At 37.9% G+C, this 23,694-nt stretch overlaps 2 protein-coding genes and 1 long non-coding RNA gene across 19 annotated transcripts in view; 2 read left to right on the forward strand and 1 right to left on the reverse strand.

The window, feature by feature from the left end:
- Positions 1-54: 54 nt before the first annotated feature.
- On the forward strand, positions 55-15,021 carry LOC105144265 (late secretory pathway protein AVL9 homolog). Of its 11 annotated transcripts, XM_087411147.1 has the most exons (11): positions 55-276; positions 376-573; positions 768-996; positions 1,071-1,260; positions 1,342-1,873; positions 1,986-2,120; positions 2,194-2,582; positions 2,730-2,818; positions 3,140-9,083; positions 13,397-13,508; positions 14,918-15,021. In XM_087411147.1, the coding sequence occupies exons 1-9, from the start codon at positions 208-210 to the stop codon at positions 3,346-3,348; spliced, it is 2,040 nt and encodes a 679-aa protein (XP_087267273.1). In that variant the 5' UTR covers positions 55-207; the 3' UTR covers positions 3,349-9,083; positions 13,397-13,508; positions 14,918-15,021. The 11 variants fall into 11 exon arrangements, with proteins under 11 accessions (XP_087267273.1, XP_087267272.1, XP_087267274.1 ...); XM_087411146.1 differs by lacking the exon at positions 13,397-13,508 and having other exon boundaries at positions 14,892-15,021; XM_087411148.1 differs by lacking the exon at positions 13,397-13,508 and having other exon boundaries at positions 14,897-15,021.
- Positions 7,339-23,694, forward strand: part of Tlk (Tousled-like kinase) — a 60,386-nt gene continuing 44,030 nt past the window's right edge. Inside the window, exons 1-3 of one of the 7 annotated variants that reach the window (XM_087411139.1) lie at positions 7,339-7,468; positions 15,071-15,449; positions 23,055-23,140. In XM_087411139.1, coding sequence (XP_087267265.1) covers positions 15,419-15,449; positions 23,055-23,140 — 117 coding nt within the window. In that variant the 5' untranslated portion in view covers positions 7,339-7,468; positions 15,071-15,418. Of the gene's footprint in view, positions 7,535-7,836; positions 7,976-8,943; positions 9,466-9,518; positions 9,609-15,046; positions 15,450-23,054; positions 23,141-23,694 lie in introns of those variants that run through there. The other 6 variants (XM_011053058.2, XM_087411138.1, XM_011053057.2 and 3 more) reach the window with 6 other exon arrangements.
- On the reverse strand, positions 15,586-23,060 carry LOC147908161 (uncharacterized). The gene is made up of 2 exons (XR_015546645.1): positions 22,421-23,060; positions 15,586-22,277 (listed from the first exon to the last, which is right to left on the reverse strand). It is a non-coding gene; the product is annotated as an uncharacterized LOC147908161 (long non-coding RNA).

The following is a 23,694-nucleotide window of genomic DNA, read 5'->3' on the forward strand; positions in this document are numbered from 1 at the left end:
TGTGTGTGTATGTGTGCGCAGAACGCTCAGTCGACACATGTTCATATGCGTCATGGCGCATGTCAAATCGCATGTCTGCCGCTATCAGCTCATTTGGCTCGACAGATATTTCTCGCGGTTTTGAAATGATGCGAGCGAGTTGCCCGTGGAAATAGGTATTCCAGCTGCCAGAAGTGCCGCGTCGTTGTCACCACCGGAGCCATAAGGATGGCGGAATCGAGCGGGCCGATTCTTCACGTCATCGTCGTCGGGTTTCACCACAAGAAAGGCTGCCAGGTAGAATGACAGGCCAGATTAACCTTCCTCCTCGTTACATCGACGCTCCGCGCGTTTCCAATCACATCCAACGCGTCTTAACGTAATGTCACCTTTTAGGTCGAATACTCATTTCCACCTTTGGTACCTGGTGCGCCTAATGAATGCCCGTTGGGTTGGAAGTATCTGCCCACTCTCGCTCTACCCGACGGTTCTCACAACTACGACGAGGACACGGTCTATTTTCACTTACCTAGTCTGAATGATCCGAAACGAACGATATATGGCATTTCATGTTTCCGCCAAATACCTGTGGAGGTATATAAAAGTATTTTTTTGGTATTTCAATACCTAGACAGTTTTAATACTTGACATCCTATGGACATCCTATGAACGTCCGTATAGGACGTAGAGACGTCTTCTGGATGTGTTTAGTTTAAGACATTCCTACAAGATCATATACAAGTTTTAATTCTGAATAAATGTAAAATAGAACATTACTGTGTTTGCAGAAATTAAAAAATCGCACGTCTGATATAACGAGAGGCACTGTTCAAAAGTCGGTTTGCGTGCTAAGTACTTTGCCTCTGTATGGACATATTCAAGTAAAAATGGCCTTGATAACACATGCATATTTCGAAGAAGGGGATTTTAGTAAAGTGTCCTTACTGGAGGATACCTATCATCATCTTAATTCATGTATGAGCGGCGAAAGTCAGATACCGCCGCAAATCTTTGTTGGTAATTGTCTATCAATACATTTCTGTGTTTAATAATTATCATCTGTATTATATATATATATCGATTATTTACAGGTTTATCTGCGAGAGATTTTATATTACAGTTCCGTCACAAAGTGTTGCTCTTGTTTAAATTACTCCTGCTTGAAAAAAGGATAGTTTTTTATCAATCGCCTGTACAGCCACTGTGCGCCACGATATTGACTCTATTGTCGCTGTTCCCAGACATGATCGAACATGGTCTCCAACAAGCTGCATGTGTGAGGTACTATGGAAATATTTTAATTTTTTTTTTTTTAGTAAACATATCAATGTTAATAGCAATCTAATAAATAAAATGCTACAGACCATCCAGGCCGATGTCTCCGATTCCGACTTTTGATGAAGAAGAAATGTCGAATAATGTCGACGATTCCAACTTGTCATCCACTCATATTGTCAAAGATAATATATCGAATACGAGTCACGAGCAATGCAACGATAACAGCAATAGAAACTCCTTGTGCATTAACGACAACAAAACTATGGAATCGATGGAGGGCAAATGCTTGGACGGTTTGCAGCATGTAACCTTACAGAAGAATAACAACGACAATGAAAATCTGAATATGAAAGTTATCGAGATAGAATCGGCACAGGAATGCACCGAATCTTACCTAGAGGAAAGCAATTCGAAATATTCGCCGAAGCCGAACGATAACGTACATAGGGTACACAGTGTGAACGCTATCACATTAAGCACTGGTGACACAGATAATAGTTTACCTCGTGACACGAGTAGCGATGCGCTTTCTGATGCGAGATTAACGAATAATATTACGCAAATCGCGCACATTAATCCAGAGTTATGCGGCCTACCTTTGGAATTATTTACAAAGGTAATGATACATGATGTATTCACTATGGATATATCATTCCACTTTTTTATAAAAATTTTGCATATTGCATTTCGAACATTTTAAATATTGTATAAATATATAATTGTTCTAGGGATATCTCTGCTTACCTTACCTATCTTTGCCCTATTTGGATCTCTTGGGGGATGTTAATGTTAGAGGATATATAGTAGGTGCCACAAATGTACTGTTTAAACAAAAGAAGCAACTCATCGATGTGCTAGTCGAGGTAATCTAAATAATATTAAATGTATATTCAAATATAAATGGTTTGATTTATAATCGCTTACACTTCACAAAAGATTGAAAATACGCGGATAGAGGCGACCGATCCCGAGCTGAGGCGGCAGCTGCATCTCACCACGGAGGACTTGAGATTTGCCGATTACGTCGTAAGGCATGTAGCCGAGCCTCGGAAGGATATTTTTCTGGACGGGGTGGGATGGGAGGGTGGCGACGAATGGATCAGAACACAGTTCCGGGTGTATCTGTTGAGTATGCTGCGTACTTCCATGCAACAGGATACTCGTCAGTCGGATCATTACAACGCAGCATTCATGTCCGCGTGGCGCACTACAAATAATTATAAAACGTGGTACACTGCGAACAAATCAGAGATACACAATATAGAACCTGGGCACCCATTCGCTGGTCAGTTATCGGTGCAAGATATGAAATTACGGTTATCACAGTAAGTTAAATTTCACATATGAAATATAGATTTATAGTGCAAGGAACAAAAAATAGAATGAATTCATTCCATTGTTTTCCTGCATCACTATATTTAATTTTAATTAAGAGCACAATATTTAAAAAAATAAAAACCTCATTGTTCCAGCACGATGCAAAATACAGAAAGCGGTAGAAAGTTGAATCAGGCAATGGCAACGACTGGACGCGCAGTGGCTACCACTGGAAAAGCCGTAGGTAAGGTTGCATAATTTATTTATTTAAATGTAAGCCGGATAATAATGCATTTGTAGTGCAAATGTATTGTCAATTTCTAAATACGAATATTTCGTAAACTGCATATTAATACGTATTTGAAAAATGATATACGTATCTCTTCAGATTTATTATGTTCTATATTTACATGTACAGTTTTGAATGTAATTATTATATAAAAAAGATCCATAATTTGGAATATTAAATTAGATGTCCAATTTAATTTCGCTTGACGTCTGATGCGATCAGACTCGCGTGTGTGTACGCATAGAAATATTATTCTTGGCACTAACAATTTACAAGGGGGAGCACTGTCGCAAGCGAAAGGGGCATTCTCAAATTGGTGGACCACATTAACGACAGTTCAACCGGTCGATGAAGCAAAGATTGATAATCAAACGACAAACAACCATCACACAGTATCCAGCGTCACAGACAAAGAGTCTGTCGAAGACGAGGAGATGAATATCTCTACTACTAATAACGCGGAGTTTACTGTAGATCTTGATTAATTCGGAAACGTATGCCAATGAAAAACAATGGCGAGTGATCGAAGCTAAAAATGTAAGAGTCGGACAAAGTTGTGTGATAAAGATACGTAAAAACTGAAACAAAGGATTTCTTGCAAGACTCGTGCTTGTTAAACGACCGACCTTTTTAAAGCACTTTAATTTCAACGAGAGAAAGTATAAAGTACGAAATTAAAATTGCGTACAACAGACTGTATTAATGTGATATGCAGTTTCGCAAAGAGATTTTTTTTTAAGCTGCCGGGCAAATTCTAGAAGCTAAGCTGATATATTGCTGATTTAAGTACAAGTTTTTGTAATTTTCGCTGAATATTGTATATAATTTCTATATGATTTATATATGTAAGATATGTGATACATAATTTCGTCACAAAAAGACATATAACTGTAGCAAGTGGTTTTTTATTCTATTTTTTCAATGTTGCACGTAATTAAGCGACGCTCGAAAAATTAATCAACTTTAAACCTTAAATAATAGAAAGCATTTTTTCTATCACAAATCTTACCTATTTCTAAGAACTATTCTACACATATCTATATTACGTACAATAATATGGTTTCGTTTATATATAGAGATATTCTCGCTTAAGAAGTACCTGTATCCTTTGTACATAAAAAGTAGTGCAGAATACACGTACATCGCGATTGTCATAATGATTTCTTGCCCGAGCTTTGTGTAATATTTCGACATCTTAGTCTCATTTACTGCTTGGACCGGAAGAGTACATTCTTTAAACGTATAAAAGGAATATGAGAAAAAATGACATGCTTAACATATGTCACAACGTGCGTTATCGATCGTGGCAAATTTCTAGCAGGGTTTCAGTATTTTGTACTGTCGTGAATAGTGGATTTACATGTAGAGGATGGGCGGAAAGTTCGGAAACTGGGACAGCCGATATCCGACAAGACATAAACATTGTACATTGTTCCATAATTCATTTCACTAAGGCTAATCCTGTTATTGACAATATTGCTACCTCCATTTATTGTCGAGATTACACCGTACGATTAGTTCCGTGTATAACATGACGATCCCTTGTAATTCGATAGATTCGGTAATGAAAGATCTAAATCATGATAGATAGTTGTTAAATCGATTGTATCCTTATATCCATCGGAATAAATTGTTAGTTTTACCATCAAGATCGTGGACGATCATTCGTGGAATGAAGAGCTGCCGTTAATCGTAGCAGAAATTACGATTCAATTAAGCTTAGAACACACGTGTAGATCATTCATAACGCTACTAGCGTAGTCATTACGATAACATACGTATATCTGATTAAGGTAAGAAGGTTTTCTTCGCCACGATATTTGTAGTTACGTGAAGAATGTTTACGTAGTAGTATTATTACTTTACGATTCCCCTCTTTGTAGAAGATTAATCGTACTTAATACTCGTTTTATTTTTTTTTTGTGTGTTTTAAACGAGTGAGTCTCAAACGGCCACATTTGGCGCTGAATGATGATTTTGTTGCAGATAGTGAAGTTGATCTGTTAAATTTTATGTTAAATTTTATCTTAAGCTGTTATTTAATAGAAAGCTATACGTAAGAATTGTGCGAGCTGTTTATTTTGAAAGCGATCGAGAGAATATCTAATCTCACAATTTTATCTCATTTAAATCTGTACTCGCACCCACATACCTACCACTGTTTTCAGAATAAACAGTTCACACGGCAGTCTAGTTTATTTAATTTGTTATAAGTGCATCTTTGTGATATTTAGTTTAATCTACGACTCGAATTCTCCGAAGATTCGATTTTGAGGTATGTCTTTATTTACGTAAATATAAAATGTGCCAAATGTGGAACGTGTACATTTTTAGAGAAAGTATCGATGTACGAAATGTATTTTGTAATTAAGCGGCGCGATGCAAAACGATCAAGCTGCTAATAAATAAAATCGTTATTGTGAACATTTAATAATTTTATTAAACGTTTAATAAAATAAACGTCTTCGATAAATGTCGGTTTTTTCAATTGCCATCAAAGAACAATTATCAATCTTCTTTTCGAATGACTTGAATTTATGTGGACCATGAATTTTGCTTCGCGCTCTCTTTAAAGATTATTGTATAGAAAAGGTATAGTCTCACTTTGTACGTAGATGTTTTTAATTAAAATTTTTATTTATAACACGTACATTTTATTTATTACAAAGTATATTTTGTAGCGGCGTCTTTTTTTCCACAAAACTGTAGAATTTTAATACTTCATAGTTATTAAGATTTTCTCTTTACGATAGAATTATACACGAAGGCGCGCGTGCTGTTGTATTTATGTATCAAAAGCATGAATTTTAATTGATTTATCAACGATTGAAACAAAAGATGTTAGAAAAAGAATAATTCAGCGATCAGCACAGCTTTAGATGTTATATTATCGCGAGGGGAAGTTATTTAAAAAACCTCTCTCTCCATCCTACACAAGTTGAATATAATTGAATATGTTTTCTATATTTATAAAACGCGTTTGTACAGCTTACAAAAAAAATGTAAGGAGTCGGAGCGTCACACGATCTGGAAAACGACTTATTATACTGTAATTATATCCTATGACTGTAGTATCAACATTCGCCAAAATATTAAGAAATAATATATCTAATTCTGAATGTGTTCTCAGGTGGTCCTTCTTGCACGACGTTAATGTTAATCGTGTATTTCTACCAATGTAGAGGTCTATCCTTTTTAAAGAATATTTTTGAATGCTTCATTTATTTTTTTATCGCTTTCTAGTTCTAGGAATTAGATGAAAAATAGATTATAAATTGAAATTAAAGTTAATCTAAGGTCTGCTTTTTTGAAAGAAAATTTTGAACGTTTAATATGCTTTCTATCTTCTTTTAGTTTTAATAATTGTGTGGGAGAAGTTTAAGAGTAGATTAAAACTGAAATTAAAATCAATCTATTTTTTCAAATAATATTTTGAACTGGTTTACATTGATACAATAATTTAAAATGTAACACATTATGTTTGTTTTCGTTCAGAACATTTTTCAAGAAAGAATAGATCTTAATAAATTATCTTCCATTTAATTTACTCTATCTTTTTTTCTAATTCAAGGAATTAGAAGGAAATAAAAGTAAATTAAATGGAATCACAAAGGTAATCAACATTGGTAGAAATAATAAATATTTATTTTTTTATTAAGATATAATAAATTAAAATGTAACAAATTATATTTGTTTTCGTTCAGAACGTTTTTCAAGAAACAATAGACCTTAAATTATCTTCAATTTCATTTACTTTTTATCACTTTTTCTAATTCAAAGAATTAGAAAGAAATAAAAAGTAAATTAAACCAAAATCACAAAGTTAATCAACATTGATAGAAATAATAAATATTTATTTTTTTTATTAAAATACAATAAATTAAAATGTAACAAATTATATTTGTTTTCGTTCAGAACATTTTTCAAGAAAGAATAGACCTTAAATTATCTTCAATTTCATTTACTTTTTATCACTTTTTCTAATTCAAGGAATTAGAAGGAGATAAAAAATAAATTAAACCGAAATCACAAAGTTAATCAACATTGGTAGAAATAATAGATATTTATTTTTTTATTGAGACACAATACAGTAAAGATCTTTTAAATACCGATAATTTATACCTACAGTTATGCGTTTGTGCCTGAATTCTTATTCAATTATTGAATACTTGTTCAATAATTAGCGCGTGAGGCGAAATTTCAGTTCGGTGTGAACGCGGCCTTAAAATTATGCCGCATCGCACAGCGAATACGGCACGGTACGGGACGGGACGGCTAGTAGGGAAACGAAAGCGAGAACCGGGGATGATCTCGCCGCGAGTCGTGACTGGTCGGCCGATGCGCCGCCGAATAAACATCGTAGCTCACCGATAATAGCCGAAGCGCCGTAAGGTGCCGCTCGGCTTGCGGGAGCGAGACAGAGGAGGCCGTGCGAACGCCATGGTGTGTGACTGGCAACGTCACTGTCGTCGTCGTCGTCGTTGCCGTCGCCGCCGTCGTCATTCTTAAAATTCCGTCGTCGTCGTGAAAGTAGTGCCAGTGAAAAAAAACAAAAAACAGTCGTGACGGTCACGCGGTATTCTCGAAGGTGTCGTCGCGTACGAGGTTGGTCGCGTGCGCGCGAACTCGACCGCGAGATCTCTCGTTCACGATTCACGAGAGCGCGTGCGAGTGAGTGAGAGAGAGAAAAGAAGGAGAGGAGAGGAAAACATATATATGTAAAAGGCCCGCGAGAGACGCGGCGCCGCGTCGTCCTTTCTTCCCCTTTTTTTTTTTAAATTAAAAGTCCCTTGGTGTGTCTCCGCGCGCGCGTCCTCCGCGGAACCACCGTCGAGTCTCGTCTGATCTCGTCGCCGCTCCGCTCCGTAATCCATTCCGCTCCACGCCGCTCCGCTCCGCTCCGTGCCGTGCCGTTGACGCGCAGTGCATAGTGTATAGTGTATACACGTACGAGGCCGCGTGTGTGCGCGCGCGCGCGCGTGCTACGTGGTGTATGTATGTGTGTATGTATATATGTGTGTGCGTGTGTATGTGTGTGTGTATCCACGGTGAGTGCCTCCGTGTTTGCGCTTCTGTGTATCGAGAAGAGAGTGCGTTACGGTTCCAACCGAGGTGAGCTTTTTAGTACGAATACTGTCGGGCCAGCGAGTGAGAGTGCGGCCGACGCGAGACGCGCCGCGCGTTTACCGGCATCCTACGATTTCCGTTTCGTGTCATCGTGTTTTTATTGTGTGTCGTATCCATCGTCGTAGTCGTTATTGTTGTCGTTGTCATTATCGTCGTCGTCGTCGTCGTCGCCGTCGTCGTGTGATCATCGTGTGATCGTGTACCAGTCCCCCGGTTCCCCAATCCCTCCCCTCCGCCGTCTGTCAGTGTCGCAGTTAACGACCCGGTGCATCGTGACCGCGGTGAGCCCGCGGTCTCCCCGGGTGGCTCGCGGTGGTCCCCGTCGCAAAAGAGTGCGCTATGCGAGAGAGGGATAAATCGGTGACTGGCAGACGGCGGCCATCTTCCAGATGAGTTTTTCCTCCTTTCTTCCGATAAACGAAGCGCGCTATGCCGTGAAAGAGAAGGACAGCGAAGACAAGAAAGAGAGATCTTCCCCTCCTTGATTGATAGAGAACGAGAGAGAAGACGACAAGAAAGAGAGAAGGGAGGACAAGAAGGTGCGAGAGGGAAGGAAATTTGTCCGCGTCTATCATATATGCGACGAGAGATGCGGTGAACGGCGCGTGCTGCTCGGCGGAGTCACGAAATTTCACGAGCGCGTGTCGCCGCTTCGACCAGGCCTTCGCCTCTCCGTCTGTGAGTGCGAGAAAGAAGAAAACGGTCGCTCTCGTGCGAGCGAGAGAGAGACAGCAGACGTATTAGGAAGTGCGCTGCCTTGCCGCGCGTGTACGAGAAAGAGAGAGACGAAGAGACGGCAGAGAGCGAAGGCAGAGCGGAAGACAGAGAGAGAGAGAGAGAGAGAGAGAGAGAGAGAGAGAGAGAGAGAGAGAGAGAGAGAGAGAGAGAGGTGTGCGGGGGAAGAAAACGGAAGCAGCGGTGCTGAGTGAAAAGAACACGGAGAAGCCTGACCCCCTATCGCCGCACGTTTACTTCGTAATCGCGTCGTTTTCGCGAGAACGCGAGAGACCGGCGGCCGGAACGAAGGAAGAGCGAAGAACAGGAGTACATAAAAGGAGTCAAAGGAAAAAGAAAGAAGGAAAAGAAGAAACAAGTGAGTCGCGCCGCACGTTCGCCGGGGGACGGTCGTGTCTCCCGTCTCTGCTTCGGATCTTCGACGAGTGCGATTTAGTTTGGAGAGCGGTGAATCGATTTACTCGCCGTGTGTAACCTCCAAGTCTCCGGCTGGACGTCGCGAGAAGACTGGGAGGCGGCCGCGGGAGAGAAAAGGGAGGGACGAAGGGTGGAAGGCAGGAAGGCAGGCAGGCAAGCCTCGACGACCCGAGCCATCGCCTTGTCGTCGCCGTCGTCGTCGTCGTCGTCATTGTCGTCGTCGTCGTCGTCGTCGTCGCCACCGCCGCCTCGCCTCACTTCATCTCGTCTCGTCTCGTTTCGTTTCGTCTCGCCTCACCTCGTCTCTCACGTTCGGCTCTCTCGTGCGTCTATCACGCAAACTTGAGTCGTTTTTTCGAGAGTGGGTTGAAGCCTGTTGGAGATACTAACTCGACCGGAGCTAATCACGGCCGATAATTCGCGCTCGCGCCGCGGATGTCGATTCCCAGGGTGGATCGCATTGCAGGTTGGATTCGCGAAGGATCGGATCGATCGGTGGGATTAAACGGCCGGTCGTCGCCGACCGTGTCTCCGCTGTCTCGATCAATTTGCTCTCTTACTCTCTTTAGTCAAAGCCGGCGCCTACGCGGTCGGTATTGTTGCGCTGTAATTTTGTCGACACCGATATCGGGGCCAATAGGCCTGCCTCTTTTTCAGTTGAACTTCTTGTACCGTTTCGTCTTTTCTCTTTTTTTTTTCTCTCCAAGTGGAGAACCTTGCAAGGTTAGCTGCTAAAAACAACAGAGGATTGATTGCGTATCTTGAAACGAGATGAAAATTAGCAAAGTGAGCAAATTCACTAGTTGTTTATCATTGAAATCATATGTTCGCGTTACTTGAAATCTGAATAGTTTTCGCACTAAAATGAGATAAATATATATATTGGAGCATTGAAGAAAACTAAGATACTCTAATTTTTTTAGAATAGAATCTCACTTCAAAGAGTAAAAATTGAGTCTGCTTGGAAATGAGCAGCTTATTTTTTAATCTTTGAGAGTGAGATTTCACTCTTTACAGTGAGACTCACTCTAAAGCGGCGTCTATGACTATAGTCTATTATTCTCCTCACATTTGTGATTAGTCAATTTCTTGCGACTTAGAGCTTAAAGCTTAAAATTTACGCCTTAAAATCTCATTGCAGACGCAGCTTAAAGATTTTAAAGAGTACTCAATGCAAAAAGTACAACGGACAGACTTTATAAATATTGTAGCGAAATTTGCTCACTTTTGTAATTTTCACCTCATTTCAAAATATACATTCGATTCTCAGATCTAATAAGAGGCAAAGCGCGACGAACCGTGATAATAAGACACGATTCACGCGAAAAAATAAAGGAACGTTCGCATCATATTCTTCGTACGATTCGATGTAACTGCGGCGTAATTCGAGATAGAGGAAAGGAGCTCCAATTATCGGTGATCAACGCCATCTTCACGATTTCGGAAGAGAATCTTTGTTGCTCGATTTAAGCGACTTTTCTATTTCTACATTACATCCCGGCACGCGATAGAAATTCGTTCGAATCGATTGAGCGCAATGTCGCGTGCCGTCGTGTAGTTGGGGCTTAAATCCGAGCGGCCCTCGAAAATGCCGGCGCCCTTGGTTTACATCAGCACATAACCTCATCTCACCGGTCCTCTTTTAGGATTCGCAAGGATTTCGAGCGTCGTTCTTTCCTTCTGCACTTTTCTCACTTTTTCAAGCTGGTATTCATACTCGATTCTTATATTTAAAATCATCTTAAGTAACAGTCTTAAGGTGTCATTTTCCAAACTGTATTAATATCTTAAGACATTAGTTAAGCCGGTATTCATAATCGATTTCTATGGTTGAGACTGGCTTAAAAGAGGCTTGTGTGCGTGTATGTTATTAGCATCTTAAGACATTACTTAAAACGGTTTTAAAATAAAAAAGGACTATGATCCGACCTTGAGATCAACTTGTTATTTGAAAAAAGAAAAAGAATCGCGACTTAGAAAACAGGTTTGTCTTTTATTTTTAGTGCGTGTTATGAACACGCAATTATTCGGAATGGATTCCAATTGGAATTGTTTAATTATTCCTTAGATTTCTATCGTATTTTTTAGGGAATAATTTCTATTGAAATTTATTCCGAACAATTTCATAATACTTGTTCTGGATTGTATATTAATTTTCCTTCTCGCTTTCGCCAAATTTCGAACGTGTACACTTTAAAAAAATATCCTTGAGGTTGTAAATTCACATCATATTGGTGTTAAAATCTATTTAATAGTGACAATTATATAGACATTGCATGGTATTATTTTTTAAAATGTATATTTATTACATTTCATTTTAAGTACAAAAAGTGTATACTATACTGTGAAAAAAAATTTTTGTTTAAAAATGGACGAGTCAGAATGATTTTATTAAATTCGTTATAGGTAATTCTAGTTGAGATAATCAGATTATGTCAAATTATAATGATCGAAATTCTAATTGATATCAATCAAAATCTTCCTGATATGTTCATTTTTAATAGAAATTTTTCTCAATGCAGTTATAAAAAAAACAAACCTAATAGATCCAACGAAAAAGTCCTTCGCGTTACATTTTTTTAACGTTCGAATTTCGCGCTCATGTATTCGGGATGGGTTCCTGATTTATCATGCCGCCATTGGCTGCGTTCAGTAGACTCAACAGTTGAGTGAGCGCTAGTTGCTATCGATTCTTCTAGATCTAATAACGGTATTTATAGTCCATTCTTATTTCAAGACTGTCAAATAATGTTTTAAGACGCTAATACGGCTCTCTGATTTGTTCGTGACTTTTTAAGACTACTTAAGATGGTCTTGAATATAAGATCTGACTACACTGAAAAAAGAATTTTCTGAATCTAAGTAATTTGTTTCTTGAATAGCTCCAACTTTCCAAGTAAACATTTCTTTACTGCAAATAAATATTCACTGAGAAAAAAAATGTTTGTTGATTCAATTCAAGTCTATATTACGGGCTGTCATTAACATAAGTGATTAATTCATGTATATCTTTATTGACATAAAGGCATAAATTATTATTTCAATAATCAAGGTCTTTATATCACTAAAAATATACATGAATTAATTACTTATGTTAGCGACAGCCCATAATATAGTCTTTAATTGGATTACACAGTAACAGCATTTTTTTCTCAGTGTTAAAATATAAATCATCTGAGTGGCACGTCGTCGTACACGGACGTGTGTTCTAAAAATGTGTGATCTTTATATTTGATTTTAACATTTCTACTTTTTAATATGTTCAACAAAGCTTCAGTGCAATGCTTCATGTTCCATAATGGTTAACAACGCCGCATCTTTGTCAATTTTGCGAGTGACTTGAACATTATGAACATGTGAGCTATTTATATTCGTATCATTCTTGCTAAGGAGGACTCCAAAAAGAGTCGAAACGTTCAAAATAAAAAAGACATCAATCCAATATCTAATATAATTGATTGCTCACTAAATAATTACGCCGTTTATCATTGCTGACTCTCATTAGCCTACTATATATCTTTTTGTATTGTTTAAAATTCAAGAATCCTAATATATTATTGTTATTGTTTAAAATGTAAACATACATTACTTGTAACAAGATTCGGAAAATTTTTTTTCAGTATATGAATACCCGGCCCTAAAAATCTGGTTGGATGAATATCTAGAAGAATACACCAATGACAGCGAGCATTCACTCAGCTGATGGAGTCTACCGAATGCAGGCTCCATTATGCGCATTGCTGCACCTGGTAGTAACACTCTTACGTAGTAGCACATCTCCCCTTCCTCTTGCTCTCGCTGATCTTGGCTTTCTTTCCAATAATACGGCGGATGAGACGTACCTACGGAGAAATTATTCCCGAGGTGAAAATCTCTCGCGTGATTATTCGGGCCTGTGCGCGGATGAGGATATACTCGAGGACGCGCGAAGTGGTGCGCGTCGATTCCGCCGTCGATCATCGGTTTATTTTCTCCCGGGTTTTCGTTCGCCTTCGTATTCATGTATTCCTTGGACGACACATTGTACGCTCGGAACGTACATTGTCCGTCGTAATGAATTCCGTGTTGACGGACACTCTCCACGCGGCCGAGGACTAATTTGAGAAGCGATCGGCGACTCGTCTCGTCAGTACGATCGATCCGTTCGGTCAACTTCTGATTTCTATCGCAGGACGACGACGGTGGTATATCGTAAGGGGATAACGGTGTTCGTAATGTATAACGTGCACGGCGTGCGCGCGTGTCTTTTCGCAGGGACGAACGAATCCGCAGAGCGAGTCTCTTGAAACCGTCGATCGATAATCGTTCGATGGCACTCGCTCGAACTATGGCTGCGTTCAGCGGAAAAGGAAGTTTCGCGACTGTTGTAAAAATTCTTTAATATGCTTGGTCTTAGGCTTTAAACAAAATGAAATGAAACGGGCAATAGAAACTGTGTATACGAGGTTACGATCTACTTCATGTTTGTTGAGAAAAATTTCTGGTCGAAAATGGACGAGTCAGAAAATTCTGATTATATCAAGCAGATTTCTGCTTTTCTAACTAGAATTATAATTGATTTAAAAAATTTCCGGTTCATTTTCAATCAAAATTCCAATCAATACAATCAGACTCTTTCCAGTAATGATGTAAATATTTACATGCAAGTATTTTCTTGGTCAATTCTGGGAGTAAAATTCTTTCTTCTATTAGTCAACAAAGCACTTGTATTGTTAAGTGGATCACACTTTAGAATATACGTTTCCGATAGGATAAAATCTGTTTCCCTGTGCGCTTTTCATTGTGTTTAAGAGGATCCTAAAGTCGACTGTTTTACCGATTCAGTAGAATTTGCATACCTACGATTTACGTGTCACTGACATCACACTCTGCTACATCAATATCGCATGCACAAATTTTCTAATTAATCTTTTATATTAGATACCTAAGCCTAATTCTACTCAACTGTTCGTTTATGTAATCCTTACTCCAAATGCCAGAAACTGACAAAACTGATTTTTCAATTTTTTTGTTTTTGGCATAAATTCAATCGATTTGAACTACCTTATACTTTAATTGTGAAAAAGAATTTTTTAATCGATGTAAAAGCAGTTAAAAATTAAGTATTTCAATACTTATTCGAAAAATAATCAGTAAAACAGACTTTAGGAAAATATCTTAAGGCTTCACTTTTCGTTCCTCACTGAATTTAAAGCAACGTCTACAATAAGAATTTAAGGCGCAAAACTTAAGCTTCGAGCCACAAGAAATATACCAATCATACAGCATTTTTCACTGAGAAAACTATGGTGCAATTAAGTGCAAATCGGTTTTTTTCCATTCCTCAACCCTTCTTTTTTCATTGATAATAAATAATTTAATCCTTTTAAGGTTATGAGGTTATCATGACAATAAGGAATATGCAATTAAATTATTTATTAACATTAAAAGTATGTGAATTAATTTGCATTCGATTAAACTGTATTGCACTAGTTTTCCCAGTGAAAAATGCCAATAGTCAATTAATAGCCTCACATTCGACTGTGGTAAATTTTTTACGGCTTCAGGCTTAAAGCTTAAGTTTTATGCCTTAAATCTCATTACAGGCGCCGCTTAAACGTACAAATCAATCATATTAAAAGCCTATTTTATAGTTACATAGGCGTAGTTGTAAGAATCGACGAATCCTAGTCGAAAATGAGAATATTCGACTGCGATTGGTCAAATCTTACAACTGTAACCATTTACAATTACGCTTACTAAATTATAGAATAGGCTTAAAGAATTTTATAACAGTTGCAGAGCTGCTTTCTCTGCCGAACGCAGCCAACGATCAAGTAACGATCAAGTTAGCGATTCGCCTGATCGGAAAAACGGCTCAAAAAAAAAAACAAAAGAAACGCAATGTTCCTGGCGGTTCTGTAGACGCGCGTGGCTGTACTGTTACAGAAAGGAAATCCTCGCGTACTGTCGCCGGAAGTGGCCGACCGGGTGGCCGGGTGTTGATCGGGAGTGCGCGAAAACCTTACGGATGGTCTTCGCGGTGCGGCCCACCCGGTACATCGGCGATCGAGAGAGTGTAGTGTGAGATCAATAATGAGACAGGTGCTCTCATTGGTGTAAAGCGATGCGGCGGAGCTGAGAGTTTTGTTGGGCGGCACTAGGGCTCATGAAAAGTGTATCCGGCGCGCGTAACGACGCCGACGCCGTCAAGGACCAACGTGCCGCGAGACATTCGAGCGAGTTGGATCAGTGTAATTATAATGTAGTGCCAACTCTGCAGATGGATAAACAGGGATGACTGATAATTGCTGGAACTCTGGTGGTGGTAAGTGTTTTTTAATCGACATTGCACATCCTCTCTTTGCAACTCGCTCGTTTCTCTATTTCTTTTTTTTTCTTTTTCTTTTTTTTTTTTTTTTTTTTTTTTAATCCTGCCATCAACCCCTTGGGCAGATTAGCGAAAATGTCGAGCGGATTGGTTGAGATCCTCTCCCCGAGCTGTAGACGAAAGTGATTCACGGGATATTCCTATGTTTTTCTCTTTCTCGGTTTAAGAGAATTTTGGGACGCCTGATGTATGAAAATACGGATGTTATTTCGGTCTTATGATACACGAGATTAGATAAGTAACGCGAGGATAAATCAGCCGAGGAGCGGACACACCGTCGGTTGGCAGCTCAATTACGTTTATGTATATGTATATTACGAGATGCGAACGCTGATGGTGTCACTTCGACAAACGCAAAAACTTATTTTTCAACGTAGTTAAGTATGTAAATGTATTGGTAGTAATTTTTTATTAACCTTGCGCGTAAAAATACTCTCGAGATACGAAAATAGCCTTGAAAACGTTGTAGGCGATAGGCAAACTGTTTTGAAATCTTTCGTTATGTGTTGAAAATATCAAAGGCGATAACGTATTCCTCACGAGTGATTTCGCTGATTTCGCATGATCACAAAGTTGCAAAATGATTATCTCGGAAAGTTTACCATCTTATTATTTTCAGTTGCTCGCTTGATGTTGTTTCCGCCCGAGAGAACTCTGTTCTGTAAACTCTTCATCGTGTCGATCTTTCAACATTCACTGAGATATAATATTGAAGGTCTCAGTTGACCCCTGTTCGATCACGCTGTTTTATGAGTATCTTCTAAACAATTGTTGTGTTCTAAACAAGTTTATTCAAGAGAGAATCCATAACCGACGAAATTGGCATCGTATACTTTTACATTATTTTTAATATTTTAAGTATTGAATTATCCTTTTGCATTTAATCGTCAGAACTCTTTTCGAAATCTATCAGGAACTATCTAGAACTCTATTAATGACATTGAAATTTTGACAATAAGATGCCAACTTCACGGAAGTTAATCATTATGTCTATAGATTAACTTTAATCTTGGTTTTAATTTACTTTTTGCTCTTTTTTAATTTATAGAACTAGAGAGAAAAAGGTAAAAAATAAGTTAAACCGAGATTAAAATTAATCTACATTGATAGAAACAGACATGAATCCAGTTTGCCATTTTATTTAGCCGAGTGTCCAACAGGGAGAGCTTTTTCTCCTGTGAGAATAATAGCGAATTCAGTCACTTGCATTACCTACACTAGATTAGTGCATACTAAATTAATACTGCTACATGAAATTAGCAAAGTTAAATGTACACTGAAAAAAATGTACTAAAGTTTAATAATATATTTTAATAAACGTATTAAATTTTAATAAATGTTGTTTGAATAGTACTAATTAAATATTTACTAGATGTAAACGTATATTTATTTGTATACAAGAACGATTAATTGGACTCTCATTTTTTTATTGAAATATTTATTTATTGTACATAAACATTTAATTAATGTTATTTAAAAAAATATGGAAATTTGATTTTTAATTTTTTCATCAGTGTAAAAGCATATAAATATTTTAAACGATTAAATAATGATATAATAACGTTAATTAACAGAATATATTATTTTCATTGTTCTTTTATTTATTTAGATGTAAAGTAGCTTTTTTAATGTACTAATCCAGTGTAGCGAGTGACCGATTTCACCATAAAATCCCCATTAATTGTAGATCTTGGGTGCTTTCCATTTAATGACATAACGATACAAGTCAATACACAAACTATTCTATTCTTCTTTGCATTCCATGCGTAACAAAGACAGAACGATATCTCTGGCACTAAATGGAAGGCACCTCTTATAAACCACATGGCAACTCTGAACGTTTCGATAACGTTACACGTTAACCGACTAATACCTTCCGTTTTATCGCGAAAGGAAAATGCGGAGAATGAAGAGTACATTGTATCGACGTATACAAGGAGAGAATAAAAATATTGAATATTGAAAACAATGTATTTAATTCTTACAGAATAACGATATTCGCTTACGCAGGAATGAATGCGATGATTATCGTGAAATATGCGAACCGCTGCGTCCCGCGTTGCACAAGTTGCACTCGCGCATTCATTGATCAAACGCGATAGTTTTTCTCGTTTTTGTCACAACGAGGAACGCGACAGCGGCTACGCGGAATAATAGATTTTTTTCCGTGAAATCGTGTTAATTAATTATCCCTCAAATGTCGCCAGTTACTAGGGAGAGCAGCGACGATAAAGCTCGTGCTGCTCTCAACACCTCTGTCGCGTTTCCAGTATTGTCCGGCAAACAAGATCGGTTCTCGACCAGCATCGCGGTGCCATTGAAGATGATGCCCGCTGTTCGCGTGGCACACTTTTTCGAAGGATGCAGAGGTTTCGGCTGATGGACGCGCGAGTAATGCATTCGCCGTATTGGTAGAACCACCGTTCGCGAAATATCCTGAGCAACGTCTCACATTGTTGCTAGCGCCTCGCTTTCTCCGCGCCTTTTGTAGAACGAATGAAATTCCAGCCGTTGCCAGTCGTGACACTTCTCCGATGTAAACGTCGCACGCGAAGCTGAAGATGCCGGTTGTTCGCTCGCGAAGATAGCGAGGCCGACGGATAAAAAAGTTTTTTTTTATGTCAGTTGGGATCTGCGCGTGTACGTTAATCCCTTCAGATCTGATTTTATTAGAACCATGTTAACAAAATGTTTTTTATTTCATTTAAGCATTTAAATAAATAATTCATATTAAATAATTAATTTTTTTTTCCAAATTTTGACTATTTTTGCAACATATATATTATTATGTACATTTGATCTCGATGATGTCGATAGAATTAAATAATTTCAACGGATAAATGTCGTCAAATTTGGTGTACATTAAAATCTACACAGATTGTGAAGGGATTGAATCGATAGTAAGACTTCTATTCTATTACATTCTTAACGACTCTAATTTAACACTATATAATTACATTGAGCAGGTTTCATACACGATAAAAAAGCTGGGCGAAGACCATAACATTAATGCATAACGACACATGTATGGCATGTATTACTATCATTAAGAGCTATGGAATAGGGGCCTCTATAAATACTTTTAATGCGACGAAATCGAATAGTCCCGGATTCGTCGCGCGACGAATGTTACACGCCGTGTCGTAAAAGTCGCGCATTGTTTTCGATTGCACAATTAAAAGCTGCGCCTCGGCGAACCGCGTCCGTCTGTCTTCTTACTCGGCGTCGTCTAGTACGTTCGCCTATCCCAGTCACTACGAATAAAATAGCCTTGCCCCCGTTTTACATGAAAATTGTGGCCGACGACGAGTTCAATGACTGCGCTACTGCACTCGCGCGAGCGAGCGCGACTTCGCGCGTTCACCCGCTCGGATTTATTCAACGGCCAGATGCGTTCCGAGCTCTCCACGAAGTGGCTGATCCGAAGTGGCATTAATTGTCACATACCGCAACGATCAATTATCCCATCACTTTCTCAATTCTCCCGTCGAATCCAAAGTCCGAACGCGCGCGGCGCCATTATTACCTGCGATTCGCGATCGCGGAATGGAAAAAGATCGTTAAACATCCAACGTAGAAAACAACGTTGCGCCGTTTGGTAACGCGCAACGGCCGGTCACGCATCGTGAACGTGTATAATGTCTTTAACGGATTGCAGTGATTCTCGAAAGTAACGGCGAGCAGTGCGACTCATTCACTCGTGTATATACGTGTTGATAACAAATGACTGAAGAGAGAGGGACGATCTCTGTTAAACCAATCTATGAAAACTGAAGCTCGTACCCTGATAAGAAAAATTTCTGGTTGAAAATGAATTAAAAGATTCTGATCGTATCAATCGGAATTCTGGTCTTATCTCAATTACTCTGAAAAAGAATTTAATAAATTGTAAATATTTGTTTGAATAGTACTAATTACATATTTACCAAAACATATATATTTATTTGATACAAAAAGTATTAGTATTAATTATCACTTTTTTTATTGAATAAATATTTATTTTATATTAAAAAGAAATATATATTAAGAGTTGATAATTTTTTCACTGTACGTTGAGAAACTCATTTAATTGAATCAGTTAATTTCTTGTTTGGATAAACGGGTTCATCAGATGTCAATGTTTATCAGAAACAAATAAAATGTTACAATAATCAAATGTTTTGCTTCAACTAAATTGTTTTATTATATCAACCAAGGATTTTGTTTGGCAACTAAATAAATTTTTTTCAGTGTAGCATTTAGTAGATTTAATCAGAAAATTCTGATCACGTTTATCATAATTCTGATCAAATCTGAACTAAAATTATAATGGATTTAGCCAGAAAATCCTGATTTGTCCATTTTCAACCAGAATTCCATTTAAAGCAATCACTCTTTTTTCTAATGTACGATACACATAAGTAAATCTTTTTGTTTGGCTCGCATGCGTGTCGTTTCGCTAGCCAGTGAATTTATGGAGATCTGCTACTTACTGAAGATTTCATTTGTAAATATAAAAAAAAAACGCACCGCTCACCGTGAACTTAGACGGGTTTAAACTCAACGATAATTTTTTTCTGGGAAACTACGTCCCGCCGGTAGTTAACTAACCCTAGGGTGATTCTTTTCTCGGACAGTAGTTTTCATCCATAACGTGAATAATAAAGATGAAAAGGCACGCAACGCACGTAAGCGTGTGCTTTGTTTAACGCGCAAATTATCTATTATTTCTGTCCGCAGTTGATTCGACTAATTTTACGAGACGGTCTCCAAATCGCACAATAGAATGTGGTTTATTCGCGGAGAGGATCGACGGGCGAGTTAAATCCAATCCGTTTGATCGAAATAAATAATACTTCGGCATAACGCGACTCCGCAAAACGCTAATTATAGCATTCTGATTGCGCCGTTTACGACCCATGGGATGTCCAGTTTATTGCGCGGTAATCATCAGCGGCTTCGGTAGCATCGCAGTTACGATCGAGAATGTTGTCAGTGGGCGTTGAATACCATTGTCGAAGCGTCCGGTAATTGCAATCCCGAAGGTGGCGTTCCTATCCGAATTTTCTACTTGGGAGAATTCGGATAGGAATAACGGTTCGTCGAGGACAAGCGTTCTCGCTTTCTCCGCTGCATTTTTCCTCGCTCGGATTCGTCCAAGGATAAATCCTTTGCGATGCAATTCGTTTTTGAAGTTTCAAACCCACGCAAAAGAATAAGCATTGGCGCGTCTACGTGTTCGTTCACGCTGTTGGAGATGCTTCGTGGAAAAGGACGATTCTGCTGAAGCATCTAAAAGATTTAGCTAAATACTGATTTAGCTAAATAGATCTGAAAATTTAATTTTGTTCAACTATCAAAATAATTATGTGAAACGCTCAAACTTGTTAGGATATTTGAATTTGTTGTACCTTTGCTCGAATTTTCTATCCTGTTAACTCGGCGTCATTGTGATGCTAAAATGTTACACGGATGTTGAGGTGAATCATGATAACCCGAATAATTTTTGGATCTATTCTCACAATGTCAACAATGCTTTTAGAAAGTCTTAACTCCAGCTACAGGGCGGTTAGTTAAAATTTATAAAGTATGTAAGGAAATACAGTTTGTTGTTTAAAAATGTCTCGGGTCATTATGACCCAGCTACAATGACGCCAGGTTAAATGTCAAAGATACAATAATTTAATTTCTTGAGATAAATCACATTTTATTTGTACTGTTAAATCTATAAAAATAGTGTCAAATTTAATCTAACGTGAGTCGCCACTGTTCCTACTAAATATATCATTTTGGTAAAATCATAACATGATATAGTGTCAAATTGACACTGTATAGTGTCAAATATAACCATTGTTTTAATATAAAATAATGATATAATTGAATAGGAGCAGGTGGCGATTCACGTTAAGTTAAATTTGACACTATATTTTACAGTGTAACATTCATGTGTCAAAGTGTAAATCAATCCATTTCTATAGTTAGTTTCGAAGCACAATCAACGTCCATATTAATGCATCTAGTAAATATTATTAATAAATTAAATCTGAATCAAATTTAATACATTGTCTTGAGTTGAATAGTTTAAACTCCATTGTTTTAATTAAATTAACAACATGTTAAATAGGAGCCGTGGCGATCTACAGAAATGATTAAAACTAATTCAAATTGAGTATATGATTTTAACGGTGTACACAATTATTTTGATCATCTAACAAAATAATTTTTAGATATGTAGCTAATTAAATTTTTATTAGAGATAAGATATTTTAGCAGAATCATTTTTTCATCATTGAATAATTTTATCCTTCAGTCCTATTTTGGAACTCTTAATGTCAGTTATATTTGTCGTTACACACACTGAAAAAAAATTTACTAATATTTTTTCAAATAAGACTATCGTAAATAAATATTAACACAATAAAAAAAAAAGACAAATCAAATTAACCTTCCAGCACCACTTTGTATTTTTTAAGGCAATATTATGTTTTTTCAATTCTTATTCAGATTTCAATACAAAATTAATAAAATGCGGTTTAGTTTTTATTACAGCAAAAACTTATTGTTAAAGTTGTTCACAACAAGATTTTTTCTGATTTTTGTGTAGTTCGGAAATTCATAAAAAATATATGCTGTTTTCCTCAACGGCCCAGCGAAAACAATGATCAAAAATATTGGGATGGTGGAAGGTTAATGGTTTTTGTATCAAATAAATATATGTATACATTTAGTAAATATTTACTTAAAACTATTCTAGTACTTATTAAAATTTATTTTTGTTTAATGCAGCTTTTTTAACAAATATTAGGTGTTGGAATTAATTCGTAGCGTTTTTAATGAAAGAATGTTATTTATTTCACATGAGCATTAAAAAATACATTAATGAAAGTACTTCCCATCACTTGTAAAACGCTACGAATTAATTCCAACACCTAATATAAAATCTGTATAACAATGTAACGACGTCAACGTTTGTCGTTGTTATATATATACCATATATGAGTATGGAACCTTATTCTCGAAAAAATATCGCATACGAAAATATTAGAGAAATATATAATATATGTGACATATACTATAGTATCCTTGTACATTTTTGTATTTTGCGATATTTTTCAAGAAAACGACCTTTGATCTTCACATATCTGAACAATAGGAAAATCGCGATAAATTGTAACGCACGAATAACATCTTCTGCGAATACTTTGGCGCGTAATAGCATTATCCGGCATTTAATATCGGCTCTATCCGGCAACTTTTGCGATAGCTCGTTTCTCTTTACGTTTTTTTCCGCACGGCTAACCCTTGCTTAATCTTTTTCTTTCCTTTTCTCGTCCTCTTCGCCTCGTCTTCATTTCTTTTATTCTGATCTATATCGCGTCGATTTCGCCATCAAATCAGTCGAGAAGATCAGATCTCGGAGCACATCAATCCGTATGCTATCGACTCTTATAGAGATCATCGATACGCTTCTCGATTCTTATCGCAGATTCTTCGTTTCTTTTGCCACCGAAACGCCACGGGCGAAAAGGTCGAAGTGTAATTCGCTGTGACTTGTTGTTGCAGGCGCTGGCGTCAAGATGGAGCACTTTCAGGCCACCCTGGACCCAAGGAAGCAGGAGTTGTTGGAGGCCCGCTTTCTCGGAGCGAGGGTGAGCTGCCTATAGCACGCGATTCTTTCTCTTCTATTCTCTCTTATCCCGTACAAAGATATTCTTCTTTATCATTTTGAGAACGTCGAGGAGAGAAAAACTCAAAATTAATGACGTTAGGCGATGACGAATCGTTCGCCTGACGACACTCTATAATCTGTCTAGCAGATTATCACACAGCTTATTGATACACTATCGACTTTATCGACTTCGAACCGCTGAAACGAGTAATTAACTCGTGAGGCACGTGATCGCAGTAGTTGCCGTATGTCGGCGCGAAGCGACTTGCATTTTGTCCGCAAATTTTCCACTTATCGCTTTATCACGTGCTCGGGAGCGCGTCAACGTGCATCACCAGAGTCGACCTTTATCTCATGACGAAACCGCGACGTTCCAATTGTCACGCACGTCGCCGCAGCACATGATTGTTCTCGTTCTCTCCATCACACCTGAGCTTTCTGCCGGTCCTTAATACCGGCGACAACGACGGGAACGCCAGAGAGATCGGCCGCAGCTCGATCCTCTGATAAAATCCGACGATTATTATGTCACTG

Source organism: Acromyrmex echinatior, chromosome 11, assembly GCF_024713525.1.
Source record: "Acromyrmex echinatior isolate Ae372 chromosome 11, ASM2471352v2, whole genome shotgun sequence".
Classification (NCBI taxonomy): Eukaryota; Metazoa; Arthropoda; class Insecta; order Hymenoptera; family Formicidae; genus Acromyrmex; species Acromyrmex echinatior.